General features: G+C 53.4%; 2 protein-coding genes across 2 annotated transcripts in view; one reads left to right on the forward strand and one right to left on the reverse strand.

Moving 5' to 3' along the window:
- Nucleotides 1-109, reverse strand: part of Fam120b (family with sequence similarity 120B) — a 91341-nt gene extending 91232 nt beyond the window's left edge. Inside the window, exon 1 of the mRNA XM_005377627.2 lies at nt 32-109. Within this exon, the coding sequence (XP_005377684.1) occupies nt 32-46 (15 nt within the window). The 5' untranslated portion in view covers nt 47-109. The remainder of the gene's footprint in view (nt 1-31) is intronic.
- An 801-nt stretch (nt 110-910) lies between these two features.
- Nucleotides 911-8509, forward strand: Dll1 (delta-like 1 (Drosophila)). The gene is made up of 11 exons (XM_005377625.2): nt 911-997; nt 1104-1403; nt 2005-2065; nt 2293-2550; nt 4400-4460; nt 5154-5284; nt 5415-5584; nt 5691-5907; nt 6779-7580; nt 7669-7786; nt 7869-8509. The coding sequence occupies exons 1-11, from the start codon at nt 944-946 to the stop codon at nt 7872-7874; spliced, it is 2178 nt and encodes a 725-aa protein (XP_005377682.1). The 5' UTR covers nt 911-943; the 3' UTR covers nt 7875-8509.
- The last annotated feature ends 5851 nt before the right edge of the window (nt 8510-14360 follow it).

Consider the following 14360-nt stretch of genomic DNA (forward strand, 5'->3'; position numbering starts at 1 on the left):
AGGAGGGTTGCACATTTTACAGCTCACTGACCATTTGGCGATCCATTGAGAGGAGGGTTTGGAAAAGTGGCTCCTTTGTGACAGCTCTCGCCAGATTGGGGGGCCGTTCATTTGCATCTCATTAGGCATGCGGCCGGCCGGCGGAATATAAGGGCGGCGGGCGCCGGCCTTCGCCAGATCCTCGGCGCGCACCCGCGGAGCCCTGTCCTGGTGAGGGCAGTCGCCCGGGAGGACGGGCGGCCGCGCGAAGCTTCTCGGCCCGGGCCTCGGGTCCAGGGCGGGCTGACTCGAATGGCATTGGCCAGATTTGTCTCGAAGACGCGAGGCTTGGCGCTGGCGCAGGAGCCGCGGGCGCGGAGCGCTCCGGGAGCGGCCGCCGCCGAGTGACACCGGGCCGCCAGTGACGCCCGGCCGCAGTGACACCGGGCCGCGAGCGCAGGGCGCGCGCCGCACACTCACCGCGCACCCGCCGTTCCCTCCGCGCCCCGCGCGGCCCAGGATTATCGCCTCGCCCGTGGGATATCCAGACCACCGCCTTCTAATCGGCCTCCGCAGGAAGCCTCCGTCGCTCTCTTGGGAATTAAACTGAATTTCTGGACGCTTGCGCGCTCTCGCTCTTTCTGTCTCCATCTCTGTCTGTCTCTGTCATCTCTATCTCTATCTCGAAGACGCTTCAAACAAAACCAGGAAGCAGACGACCCTCACCTACTCGTGGCTTGGAAGAAAGGAGAAAACCGCAGACTGCGTCCCCTGCACAGCCGGAGCTAGCCCTTTCTTTCGCGCATCGCGCAACGCCGAGCGTCGCTCCCCGAGGCGGATCCACAGGACCGCAACCCCCAGAGGGGCCTAGACCGCCCAGGGCAGGAATCCGGGTCGTCCCACCTGCCCGCGCCCCCGCCCCAGAGGAGGCCCGGGAGGCCCAGAGGGCGCGCGCCGCGGGACCATGGGCCGTCGGAGCGCGCTGGCCCTCGCCGTCGTCTCGGCCCTGCTGTGCCAGGTAGGGGCCCGGAGGGCGGCGCGGCGGAGGGCGGGGGCGCGCAGCTGGCCGCCGAAAGCGGACCCTGCGAGCGACGGCCAGCGCCCTCACGCCCTTCCCCGTGCAGGTCTGGAGCTCGGGTGTGTTCGAGCTGAAGCTGCAGGAGTTCGTCAACAAGAAGGGGCTGCTGGGGAACCGCAACTGCTGCCGCGGGGGCGCGGGCCCGCCGTGCGCCTGCAGGACCTTCTTCCGTGTGTGCCTCAAGCACTACCAGGCCAGCGTGTCCCCCGAGCCGCCCTGCACCTACGGCAGCGCCGTCACGCCGGTGCTGGGCATCGACTCCTTCAGCCTGCCCGACGGCGACGGCGCGGGCGCCGACTCCGCCTTCAGCAACCCCATCCGTTTCCCTTTCGGCTTCACCTGGCCGGTGAGTGCCTCACGTGCGTTCCCCGGGGCCGGGGCTCCGGGTGGGGGCTGGCAGACAAGTCTTCCGGGCACACCAGGGACCCCGATACGCATCGTGGGTCTGCCTGCCACCTAGACTTATGAGAAGGCCCCGTTGTTACTGGAGGGTGACCCTGGGCTGTGGTGAGCAGGCAGGCAGGCAGGACCCGAACCGGTTCCAAGTCCAGGACACACGCATGCGCCTCTGTACCTGTCTCTGCAGTCAGACCCAGGCCGCTGGGAAGTTCTGTCCTCAGCTCCTAGGCCCTGGCCGAGTCCCCTCCTGGACAACTAGTGACAGCTGCCCTGTAGCCTCTTCCACTATCCCACCGGCCTGCTTGAACTCTCGGGCTCTCTCTCATCCTCCACGATATCCTGTACTAACAGGCCAAAAACACACCAGGAAACCCATCTTTTAAAAGTTCCTCCGATTCCTTAAACGAAGTGAGACCAGGGAGAGATGCAAGACACCCCTGGGCAGAGCTGAGCCACCAGGCCTCAGTCCTGACTCGCTTGTCCCAAAAGACTTTGAGTTTGTACAAGTACCCTTTCCTGGTTTGTCTTATGTCCACTCTTCTCTCCAGGGCACCTTCTCTCTGATCATTGAGGCCCTCCACACAGACTCTCCTGATGATCTTGCAACAGGTAACCACAAACTCACACCCTAAGACTGTGCAGACAGCTTCCTTACCTAAGATGTAGCTGACTTTACCCCCAACAAACTCTGATGGCTTTCATTGTGCCTGTGTGCTGGTAGTTCCAGCCCGGGGTCCTGGCCTTCTTCCCATGCAGTAGGCATGCGGGCCACCTCCCCCATGGTCCTCAAGCTCTGTGTTGCTGGTCAGAACTGACTGGAGCCTCTTCCCCCCTAGAAAACCCGGAAAGGCTCATAAGCCGCCTGGCTACGCAGAGGCACCTGACGGTGGGTGAGGAGTGGTCCCAGGATCTGCACAGCAGCGGCCGCACAGACCTCAAGTACTCATACCGCTTTGTGTGTGATGAGCACTACTATGGGGAGGGCTGCTCTGTGTTCTGCCGTCCCCGGGATGACGCCTTCGGCCACTTCACCTGTGGGGAGAGAGGCGAGAAGGTGTGCAACCCGGGCTGGAAAGGCCAGTACTGCACAGAACGTGAGTCCCGTGGGGAGGCGGCTTCCCCCTGTTGCTGCACTTGGTGGTGGAGGTGGGGCTGCTAAGGAGGCCCAGGGTTGTGAACCTTAGCGATGTTCTGGCGGGGAAACTGAGGCCCAAAGTGCAGGCGTGCCTTTCTAAGGTCTTACCGCTAGGAGAGGGTCAGGGTCAACTCAGGCATTTTCATGTCCAAGATAGTGTTTACTTGCTATAGGAAGCTGCCTTTCTTCATCAGGGAGGAGCTCAGAGACAAGGCCAGGGGTCAGGAAGCGAGGCTGTGCTACCCCCGGGGTGTGTGCATGGCAGGGAGGGGAGGAAGGAAGGGAGGGACAGTCAGCGAGCGGGTGTGTGCGGGGCATGCTTTCCACACTGTCCTGGCTGTGACGTCTCATCAGGAAGGCCCTCCTTCTCTTCCCTGATTTGGGGTGCTTGACCTGACCGCCGAATAAGCCATTTTCAAAGATTCCCTGTGGTGCGCACTGTTTACGCTGTCCAGAGGGGAGGTCTTTACTCCTGTGGGTCTGTGGACAGCAGGGGCAAGTGTGTGGAGGCCACAAGGGTGAGGGGCACACCTCCCCGCCTTGTCTGAATGCTCCCAGCACATTGGCTGGGAAGAAAGGCAAGCACTGATGTAATGGCCTGGCAGGCAGGGAGCCCCTGGCTCTGCTCCGGTTCACCTGGCCCTCAGGGAGCCTCTCCCCAGCTCTCTGAGGCCTCCTCTGCAGGCTGGCCACCCTTGCCCATTGGCACAGCATTTCCCCACAGTCAAGGGTTGGTGAGCTGCCCAGGAAACGCCCCACCCCCACTGTGCCATGAACTTTCATTCTCCTGCCCTGGAGCAGGTGAACTTTGGACTCTGTGAGGCCTCCAACCTCTGTGGGGGGATGGGAGTGGCTTTCCTCAGCTCTGATTTGTGCGAGGAGGTGAGGGGGGCTTCTTGTTCTAGAAAGGCCTAGTGTCATTGCTGCTTAGTTTCCCATCTCGGTAAGGGCGCTACTGAGTTCCTTTTAAACTCTGCCTTGGCCCAAGCTGGTTCTGTTTTCTTCCGAACTGGCGGAGCTGCTCCTTAGTGAGTTTCATAACTGGGAAAGTCAGCCAGCTCGAAACCTCAGCCAGTGCCCCCGCAGCCCTTGGGCACTTCTCACCTCCTGGATTGCCTCCACCCTAGCTCTCCTCTATCTTCATCCATGGTTCTGGGGTAGCCAGAAACCCAAACTTTTTCTTATTCAAACACCTAGTCTCTCCCCGCCCAGTTTGCGCGTGCCGTAGATTATGTCTCTCCGAGGATAGGCGGTGGGTATGCCGCCTGCTCCCATTGGCAGGAGCGTGTGTGTCTCTCTGTGTGTGTGTCTACACACACACACACAGACACACACACATGCTAGGGCTGTGGGGGGAACATGGGGGGCGGCATTGTTGCGCTGGGGCAGCTGCCGGGAGGGAAGAGACAATGGAGCAGCTGTCCTGCCCTGGCACCCTGCACACCAGCTGTCCACTCTTATCTGCACACACACTTTCTGGGATATTAAGAGGTGGAGCTTTGTGCATAGAATTGGGAAGTGGGGGAGGAGGGGGGGGAAGACTTCTGACCCTCTCTTAGAAGAAAAGGGGATGGGTGGGGGTGGGGGCTTCCGAGAGCCCTTTTGTCCGGGAGCGACTGTATTAAGAAGAATGCTCATTCTAAGCTAAGTGAGGTCCAGAGCTCCCAGGCAGTGTAGGCCAGTGCTGCACAGCCAGGGTGTGCTCAGCTGGGACCTGCAGACTGGGCTCAGCTGGCTTTGACCATCCTCACCTGGACATTCGAGGGAGGCCTTAGAGTAGGGCTTAACCTGTGTTTATCTGCCTGCAGCCATCTGCCTGCCTGGGTGTGATGAACAGCATGGATTTTGTGACAAGCCCGGGGAATGCAAGTAAGTTTTCTAAAGTTGTTTTGCCTTTTGTTTTTTCCCTTTTCTTGTTATCATTCTGTACCGGGAGTCCTGTATTTGTATCCATCCCATGTTTTACAATCATCAGTTTGAAAACTGCTAAAATGTGTTGAGTGAGGGGGCTGTTCTCTTGGTGTTTTGGCATAGTGGATGGCATGGATGTGTACAGTGGTACCTTGGTTCACAAATTTAATTTCTTCTGTGGTTTCGGAAAAGAGGGCCATGTTTGTGTTTGTGCTGAAAGATGGCTGTACTCATGTTGGTCACCTGATGCAGAGTTTGCAAACAAAACCAAAATTTTGCCAAATGCTTCTGTTTGCAAACCAAATTGTTGGCAAACAAAAGCATGTGTGAACCGAGGTACCACTGTATATGGGCATGGATTTGCCATTCACCTGATGTGATGGTTATGAAGATGTACAGGCAGCAGGTTGAAAAGAATTGTCACAGAAAGTGAGTGTTCACATCCATGGTTCTCAAACCTTGCTCATGTTAGAACCCTGGAAGAAACTTTAAAATGTCTACCGTCAGAACCTCTGAGATGGGATGTGCTTGGGATAATAATCCTCGTGTGGCTTGCTGGTGTTGCCAGAGGTGGTTTCCCATGTGCAAGAATGTCACTATGAACCCAGAAATGGTCAGCATCCATCTGATCGTGTTCTGCTTTTTCCCAAGGTGTAGAGTAGGCTGGCAGGGCCGGTACTGTGACGAGTGCATCCGATATCCAGGCTGTCTGCATGGCACCTGCCAGCAGCCCTGGCAGTGTAACTGCCAGGAAGGCTGGGGGGGCCTTTTCTGTAACCAAGGTAAGCCCCTCGGCCCCAAAACTGCCCCTCTAGAGCCGCCTGGGACTTGCCTGGCTCTTTGGTTACTGGAAAAATAAAAGGCTTCCTGCATTTCATTTGTTTCCCTCCTTTTCTGTCTCCACCCCAACAGACCTGAACTACTGCACACACCACACACCCTGCAGGAATGGGGCCACCTGCACCAACACGGGGCAGGGGAGCTACACCTGCTCCTGTCGGCCTGGGTACACAGGTGCCAACTGTGAACTGGAGACTGACGAGTGTGCCCCCAGTCCCTGCCGGAATGGGGGGAGCTGCACGGTAAGTGTGTTGCTCCGCAGTCTCCCTGAAGCCGGGAGCCTTGGTCTGAAAGAGTGTGAGGGTTTCTTGGAGCGCCTTCGGAAAGCCTCTCTGCCTCCCCACACAGGACCTCGAGAACAGCTACTCCTGTACCTGCCCGCCTGGCTTCTACGGTAGGGTCTGCGAGCTGAGCGCCATGACCTGTGCAGATGGCCCCTGCTTCAATGGTGGGCGATGTGCAGACAACCCCGAGGGAGGCTACACCTGCCGCTGCCCCGTGGGCTACTCCGGCTTCAACTGTGAGAAGAAGATGGATCACTGCAGCTCTGCACCCTGTCCCAGTGGTGAGGGAGGCTGCGCTCTTTCAGGCGCTGTCCCGGGCTGCGGGGAGCATGTGGATCCCATCGCAGGGAAGGCAGAGCTTCACGAGCCTTCAGTTTGTGGATCCCTTCGTCTGTGTGGTGGGAATTCTGGGTGGAGACTGTGTCCTTGAGTCTGGAAATGCCGAGAGGGAAGAGAGCAGCCTGGGTCTTGTCTGTGCATGCATTACCCCGGGCCACTGGTGGTCTGGTGTGCTCAGGGTCAGGCCTTCTTGAGGGCCTGTGGCCATCCATAGGCCAGCAGGTCAGGTCCAGATAGCAACACGGCCGCAGTGCTTTCTGAGGGGATACCTCCCAGCATTGTCACCAGTGTAGTCTGGTGAACCCCTGTGTGAGGAGGTGTGTTCTGTGGACCGGAGCTTCTTGCTGGAACCTGACTGAAACAGCCTCACCGAGGAAAGCTGGGCCAGACGGCTCCCTTCCCTGCCTGTTGCTGTCCTTGCCTCTCATTAACATTGTGGCTGTGGGCCAGGGTGGCGCCCTTTGTAAACCTTTATTTCTCTGTCTGTAATTTGAGTCTAGTGGTATCTGTCCTTTTGTCAGGCTGTAGTGAAGGTGAATGCAGTAATCAGGCAAAGCATTCTGCATGATGCTTGTCAAAATGTACTGACCAAGAAGTATTTGCCTTTATGACTGATTCTAGTATGTGGGACTAAGTATGGACTCCTCCCCATGGTGGTGTTTAGGGTCCTGGACTACACTGCCCCGAATGAAGGTTGGTGGGCCACAGGCTGTCCTGGGGCCTCTGGTGACCCACAGGGGCCAAGTTAGGCTGTCTGTTTAGTGAGTATACTCGTGTGGACACACATGTGACCGCTCCTGTCCTGTGTTCCAGGTGCCAAGTGTGTGGACCTCGGCGATGCCTACCTGTGCCGCTGCCAGGCTGGCTTCTCCGGGAGGCACTGTGAAGACAACGTGGACGACTGTGCCTCTTCCCCGTGTGCCAACGGAGGCACCTGCCGGGACGGTGTGAACGACTACTCCTGCACCTGCCCACCTGGCTACACAGGCAGGAACTGTAGCGCGCCTGTCCGAAGGTGCGAGCACGCGCCCTGCCACAACGGGGCGACCTGCCACGAAAGGGGCCTGCGTTATGTGTGCGAGTGTGCCAGGGGCTACGGGGGCCCTAACTGCCAGTTCCTGCTGCCCGAGCCGCCTGGCCCCGTAGTGGTGGACCTCACAGAGAAGTACGTGGAGGGCCAGGGTGGGCCATTTCCCTGGGTGGCTGTGTGTGCCGGAGCAGTCCTCGTCCTGGTACTACTGCTGGGCTGTGCCGCGTTGGGGGTCTGCGTCCGGCTCAGGCTGCAGAAGCACCGGCTGCCAGCAGAGCCCTCCTGCCGGGGTGAGACAGAAACCATGAACAACCTGGCCAGCTGCCAGCGTGAGAAGGACGTCTCTGTCAGTGTCATCGGGGCCACGCAGATCAAGAACACCAACAAGAAGGCCGATTTCCACGGGGACCAGGGGGCTGACAAGAACGGCTTCAAGGCCCGCTACACAGCGGTGGACTGTAACCTGGTACAGGACCTCAAGGGCGACGAAGGTGCCATCAGGGACACCCACAGCAAGTGTGACACCAAGTGCCAGCCCCAGGGCAACGCAGGGGAGGAGAAGGGGACGCCAGCCACACTCAGGGGGTATGTGCCGTGGCGGGCGGGTCCGGGCGGGCCCTGGGGTGGCAAGCGTGTCCTTGTGCTTAGCCTGCTTCTCTGTTTTCCCTTTTAGTGGGGATGCGCTAGAGAGGAAAAGGCCAGAGTCCGTCCACTCCACTTCAAAGGACACCAAGTACCAGTCAGTGTACGTCATCTCTGACGAGAGGGATGAGTGTGTCATTGCCACTGAGGTCAGTTGCGGTGCACAGGGAAAGCGGGCGGGGCGCCCACCTCTGCCTGCGGCTCACCTCCCGTCTATCTTTGCGCCTCTAGGTGTGAGATGGAAATGGAATGGCACAATTCCTGTTGCCCCTAAGATAGGTGAAATTCCAAGGATCTATGCCCCCACGAATGCTGCTGAAGAGGAAAGGGAGCCCGGGACTGCTGCTGAGACAGCTCGGGCGAGCTGGTCTCCTCCCGAGCAGCGCGCCAGCCGCGACCGCGCTGCCCCGCCTGCCAGGCGCCCATTGCACTATGGACAGTTGCTGTCAGAGTATATATTTCGCGTGGACCTGAGCACTGCAGAGAAGCACGCCTTTCCCGGCGCGTGTATCTTGGGTTCTTATGAGCCAGTCTTCTTGAACTAGAAACACAACTGCCTTCATTGTCCTTTTTGATACAGAAATGTGTTTTGTTTTTTTTTTTTTTTAGATGAAAAAAATGTGTGTTATTTTTTTGGATTTGTAAAAATATTTTTCATGATATCTGTAAAGCTTGAGTATTTTGTGATGTTCATTTTTTTATAATTTAAATTTTGGTAAATATGTACAAAGGCACTTCGGGTCTATGTGACTATATTTTTTGTATATAAATGTATTTATGGAATATTGTGCAAATGTTATTTGAGTTTTTTACTGTTTTGTTAATGAAGAAATTCCTTTTTAAAGTATTTTTCCAAAATAAATATTATGAATGACAACCAGCAGTGTGGTTCCTTGTCCTTGCCTCTGGGGTTGGGCAGAGATAGGCCCCACACGCCCACTTCAAGGTCTTTGGGGATGCAAGGCCTTGGCGTCCCTCCTGTAAAGCCTCCCCTGGCCTCCCCGGGTACGTTTAGAGCCCTTCTCAGCCCCTGTCCCAGCTCCAGGAGTGTCTGTGAGCAGGCACACTGCCCCTGGTGCCCCCGCATGTGCTTCTCGGGCAGGTTGGGAGGTGCGGAGGAATTTTGGTGAACCCACCACTGCCCTTGAACCTTATTGTTTTTTTTTTGAAGACTGCAACGAAACCTCATTTGGGGTCCAGGAGGCACTTTTACATTGACATTGCAATGGTTTTTTATCTTAGAATGATACTTGTTTGTAAGTCTATTTTTAAATTCAGAAAGTCAGTTGGTTTGGATAATTCATGCACAGACAATGGTAATGAACACACTCTTTACTGAGTGAATGCTACGTGCCAGGCCCTGTCCACTGAGTTAAAACTGCCACTCCAGTCCTGGTGCCTGTGGCGATGCTGTCATTCCCTCACGGGTGCAGACAGAGGCTTAGCGGTTGCTGGTCTTAGGAGCTTAAGTGAGAGTGACTATCTTCAACTTGAGGCAGGCTGCTTCAGACCTTAGTGTGGTCATTGACTGGTATTTGTCAGAAACTCAGCTGCTTCTTGATAAAGGATCTGGGAATTTAACAGACCTCACTGCTGGTGTCGTTTGGTGGTTCAGGTGACAGTGTAGAGGATCAGCTAGCAGAGAACAAGTCCATGTGGGGAAATGTGGCCGATTCCGGGGTCTAGAGTGGGCAGGTGGTGGGGTGAAGCCTTGTGGGCGCGAGTGAGGAGGGAGGTGTGCATGCCACACTGCTCCTCTGGGGTGGAGAATGTCAAGGCCCAGTGGGCTTTGCTGACAAAACCCAGGGTCATAGAGGAATGAACACTGCTCAAGGAGCCCGAGAGTCCCAAGGGCACTTGTGTCTCTAAAATGTCCAGTGCTGTCCCCATGACTACCTTGGGCTGTTAATTTGGACTAATGCTTACCAGCAAGGACCTCAGGAGAATTAATTTCTCACACCCAGAGAAGCAGTGGCAGGGCCAGCCCTTCTCTCTCCGGGGTTCTTCTCTTGCTCTCCTTAGAGTATGGTCCTGTTCTAGGGTGGTGGAGGGAGGCTGCCACACTCCCAGTGTCTGGGAACCTGGTGAGTATTAGGGTGACCTGACATGTTGTCTGCCTGGGAAGGATTCATCCACTCTTACTGGGGATGGTTAATAGCTCCCACTGTCCCTTCCAGAAGGGCTCAGATTAGTTCCAATCAAACGACTTACCAAATTTTAGGAATTTGTAACATTATGGGATCTCGTGAAGCTCAGGCCACAAAAGACCTTCAAGTGTCTAAAGATAATCTCACTTTCTTCTTCCCAATCGTCTTTTAAAATCAGGGAATGAAGCTGGGCAGAGCGGTGCACACATAATGCCAGAACTTTCGGAAGCTGAGGCAGGAGGATGAGGAGTTTGAGGGTAGCTTGGACAATATGGCAATTTAGTAAGGCCCCGCCTCGAAAAATAAAAAAAGACTGCATATGTAGCTCAGTGCCAAAGCCACTGGTTAGAAACAGCCCTATAGACATGGATGCGCACAGGCCAGTAATGACACAGCACACCAAACAATGCCCAGCCACAAGCAGCCTCTGATAGTGCTCACTGCTTTTCTCTCCAAGAATGCCGTAAGGAATGAGGAAGGAAGGAACAAATTCACTTCAAATGAGGAGGTAAAAATAGCGGGTTATCTCCAGGGAGAGATGCTTGGCTGGGCCTCAGCACTTCCAAAGTCTGAGAGGTACCAGCGTGTGCCCACATCGGCTTTGAGAAAGACCTGTGCCAACCCAAGCTATGGCAGAGACAGGAGGTCCACAGACCCCTCCGGCCATCAAATCCTCACTCCGGGAGCCGGAGTCCCTAGATCAGCAGAACTGTCCACGGGTGAGGAGGTCAGGAACACATATGCTCCTTACACTTCTTTTCTTTTGGGCACACTTTTGTACTTCCAGAAACGGTGTAAGAATAGTACAAAGAATCTCACTATTAAAATAGTCTTTTTGGTGAATTTCTAATTCCACTAGTCATCCACGTGTATTACTTGGCTTTCCACAGTAAAGATGAGCGTTCCCCTCTCAGTGGCTCCTTCAGGGCAGTGCAGGCTCTGGGGTAGCCCTCTACACAAAGATGACAGTTATTATTGTCACCGTCTTGATGTTCAGGTGTTACAGATCTGGCAGTGGGAGCTGTGAGGCTCTCACCTCTCAGGCCCTTGTTCTCTGAGCACCACGTGAGCCCCAGGTTTATGGCGCGCTCCCTGACACCATTCTTTTCCTAGCAAGCCCTGTTCCTTTTGGTGGGGCAATGGCAACCACTAAGGTGTGAGTGAGATAGGCTGTGCAGGGTATACTCGGAAGGGCTCAGCGCGTACACTTACTCACTACCAGCCAGGACTCCTCAGGAAGGTTGTAGGCTGTGAATGAACTGAGGGTACATTCGGTACAGGTCAACAACACCAGCCTTGAGGAACGTTTGTCTCCCAAATTGAACTTGCATCTGATCATGGCTTTTAGCCTTGTCACTGGTTACAGGGACATAGGGGACTGAGAACATCTTTAAGGATACCAGCTTCCACTCAGCAGAACCCTGGGAGCTTTGAAGTTCAGATAAACCTCCAGGTAAACAAGGAAAGAGATAGAGGAACCTGCAGATTAAGATGTGGTGTATTGACTGATTGCAATGCCCCGGCCTGGTTCCTGTTTCAAACAGTTTAAAAATGTATGAACCAACTGGAGAAATTCAAACGCTGACTGACTATCTTAATGGTTTTAAAATATGCTTGCCAAGTGTTTTAGATGGGATATTATATTCATCACTACTGCATTAAACAAACAAACAAAAAAGCCCTTATCATTTAGAGAAAAATTTTGGAGTGTTTATGCATAAAGCTGTAGGAGGTATAGAATTTAATTCACCCTCCACCCTCACTGGCTGGCAGGTGGACTGATGCAGGCAAAGCAGGGGCAGCACGAGGGCCGGGTGGGCAAGTGCTGGGAAGAGTTGCTGTTCTCTCCTCTTCTGTTTGGAGCATTCCACTAAGATGAGCTGCACCGTGAGCACAGACACAGGCACACGTGTGGGTGACCTGCTGTGACCTGTGATAGTGTAGATGAGCTCCACCATGAGGACACACACACACACACACACACACACACACACATGCGCGCGCGCGTGAGCTATGGTGGTCTGTGATGCTGTCTATCCCACGATACATGGGGTGGTAGAATTTAAGGGGTGCACCCTGTCTTTGCATAGTACATTTCAGATGAGAATTTCTATGAGACTCCAACAAGCAAATTAAACAGATACAGCTGTTTAGATGAGAACTTTGTTACCAGAGAGTGTTGGGTCCAACTCTAGGCTCTTCTAGGTGCTAGCTCTGTACTTGGTTACAGCCCAACTGCTGAGCCTGTTATAGCAAAAGAGCATAGCAAGCATCTGGTAGGCTGCAGGAAGACCCCTCTCTCTGTCTTCCACGCTAGGTGCTTTTCCAGACATTCATCTGAGCATGTTGCTTAACTGACACTAGCTAATGGCTTCTGACTGCTTCTAGCACAAAGTTTAAAATCCTTAACTTGGTCTCTCAGGCCCTTGCGTAATCTGGCTCCTGATGGTCTTGCAGCTGATTCTATGTTATTCTCCCCTTTGACCCTTTAGCTCTTGGCTTCTGCCATACTGGCTACGGGCAGTGTGCCCCTCTTCCCACTCCCCAGCCTGGGACTTTGTAGTAACCCTCCATCTCCCTGGAATGCTGTGTTCTGTTGTCACTCTGGTCAGTTCCTCCACGAAAATGTCTTGTAATCAGGAAGCATTCTCTGGACATTGGATCATGGTTGATATTTGGAACCATAACGTGAATCCACACACAGAGATTAGCTAAGCAGATAATCACACTATTTTGTTTTCATTCTAACTAGTTAGCTAGACTCAGCCCAAAGGTGTGGTTGTATGTTTGCTTGGCATATGATAGACACAATCACATAGTTAATGTGATCTCAGTCTGCAAACTTTATTGAAAGGACAGGGAAGGTAACTAGTCTTCCCCAGGCGTAGCTGTGCCTAGAAATGCATAGTAACATGCTTTAACTGAACACACAGGGCTCAAGCACCAAGTGCCTGCTGTGCCGGGGCAGTGTCTCCTGCTACAAGAACAAGATGCAAAAAATGCTTTGAAATTCCAGGCATTTGTCATTTGGAAGCAATTCAGGGATAATTGTTTAAAGAGGATATGTGTCACTGCAGAGCATTATCATTTTTTTCCCAGAACAATTTTAATTTACATTTATTTGCTCAAATAAGTGAATGTTTTGGTTTTAGAGAAAACTGGCCTGCCTCACTTTACTGATCGGTGGGGGCAGCGGGGCACATTGTCTGCTCCTGTTAACAAGCCTTGAAAAGAAACACCCTCTTGCTTAGCTTCCCTGCCCGTTAGGGAAGATCCACTGCTCTGCACTGATCCATTTCCAAGAGATTTCAGTTTTAATGGGAATTAGAGTGGGGCAACTGAAGCAGCTGGAAAGCAGGCTTGTTCCGTGGGGCCTCCCATCACACAGACCAGAATCTCTCTCTACAGGGCTGACCAATAAGAGTCAGTCATTAATTACGTGCTGAAAAGGACACTAGGACCAGTCTGAGAGAAAACAGCGTGGGACACAGGTTGGACCTCCAGCTGTAAAGGAGGGAGATGGTCCATGACCCTCAAAAGGGCAGTCTGTGCTGCCCGTGACCTTCAGGAGGGCAGATCTGTCCGTGACCACCAGGAGGGCAGATGTACTGTCCATGACTGTCAGAAGGCAGGTCTTATGTTGTCCACGACCATCAGGAGGTCAGAGCTTCTGACACAGTGTTAGAATGGGGCAGACCCTCAATGGGAAGGAATGGTGGACTGGGGTAGCCTTTCAGAGTTTCTGGGCTGTCTATGACCACAAACCACAGCTTCTATCTCTGTACATTGATTCTCACGTTGACCAAGCTTTGGTTATAATTAAAGATGACTGGAGCTGGGTGTGGTGGCAAGAGTACTCAGGATGTGAGTTCGAGGCCACCCTGGGCTGCACAGTGAGTTCAAGTCCTGCCTGAGCTGCAGGAGAGACCCTGTTTCAAAACACAAGACAAAACAGAAAGATAACTGGAACTTCAATGCTTGAGCTTTGAGGTCCTGGGTATTTCATAAAATCTTGAGGGTATAGTGACTCCTGCCTATAACTGGGTATTGCTCATTTGACTAGTAAAACCACTTTTCAGAGACAGGACTAGAATTGTGACTTTCCTGCCCTACGCTGTCCAGTCTGGCCCTGGATGGCCCCATTACGGACACTGCAGACCTCGAGCAGAGCAGATGTGCATTGTACTCTGATGTCCCCAGCCACTCTCCTTTTATTTTATATTTTATTATTTATTTACTGAATATAAAAACTAATTTATTAAACCTCTGTACATGAAGGTGAGCATACCTGTATGGTAAGCTGATATGAAAAATTAAGTTACAAAAAGTGCTGTTAAAAATGACCCATGTAAGTCCTACAAAAATACTGCAAATGTCATAAAGCTCCTCGTCCCTGATTTTTCTCCTTTGGTTGTCAGATTCGAGATATGAATTTAAAATAACTAATTTTTTAAAAGTCATATATGCCAGGCATGGTGGCACATGCCTATAATCTCTCTCCTGGAGGCTGAGGCAAGAGGATTGCCATGAGTTCAAGACCATCCTGAATGACACAGAGACCTGGTATGAAAAAAAA

Source organism: Chinchilla lanigera, unplaced genomic scaffold (genome assembly GCF_000276665.1).
Source record: "Chinchilla lanigera isolate Chin_1 unplaced genomic scaffold, ChiLan1.0 scaffold00010, whole genome shotgun sequence".
NCBI lineage: Eukaryota > Metazoa > Chordata > Mammalia > Rodentia > Chinchillidae > Chinchilla > Chinchilla lanigera.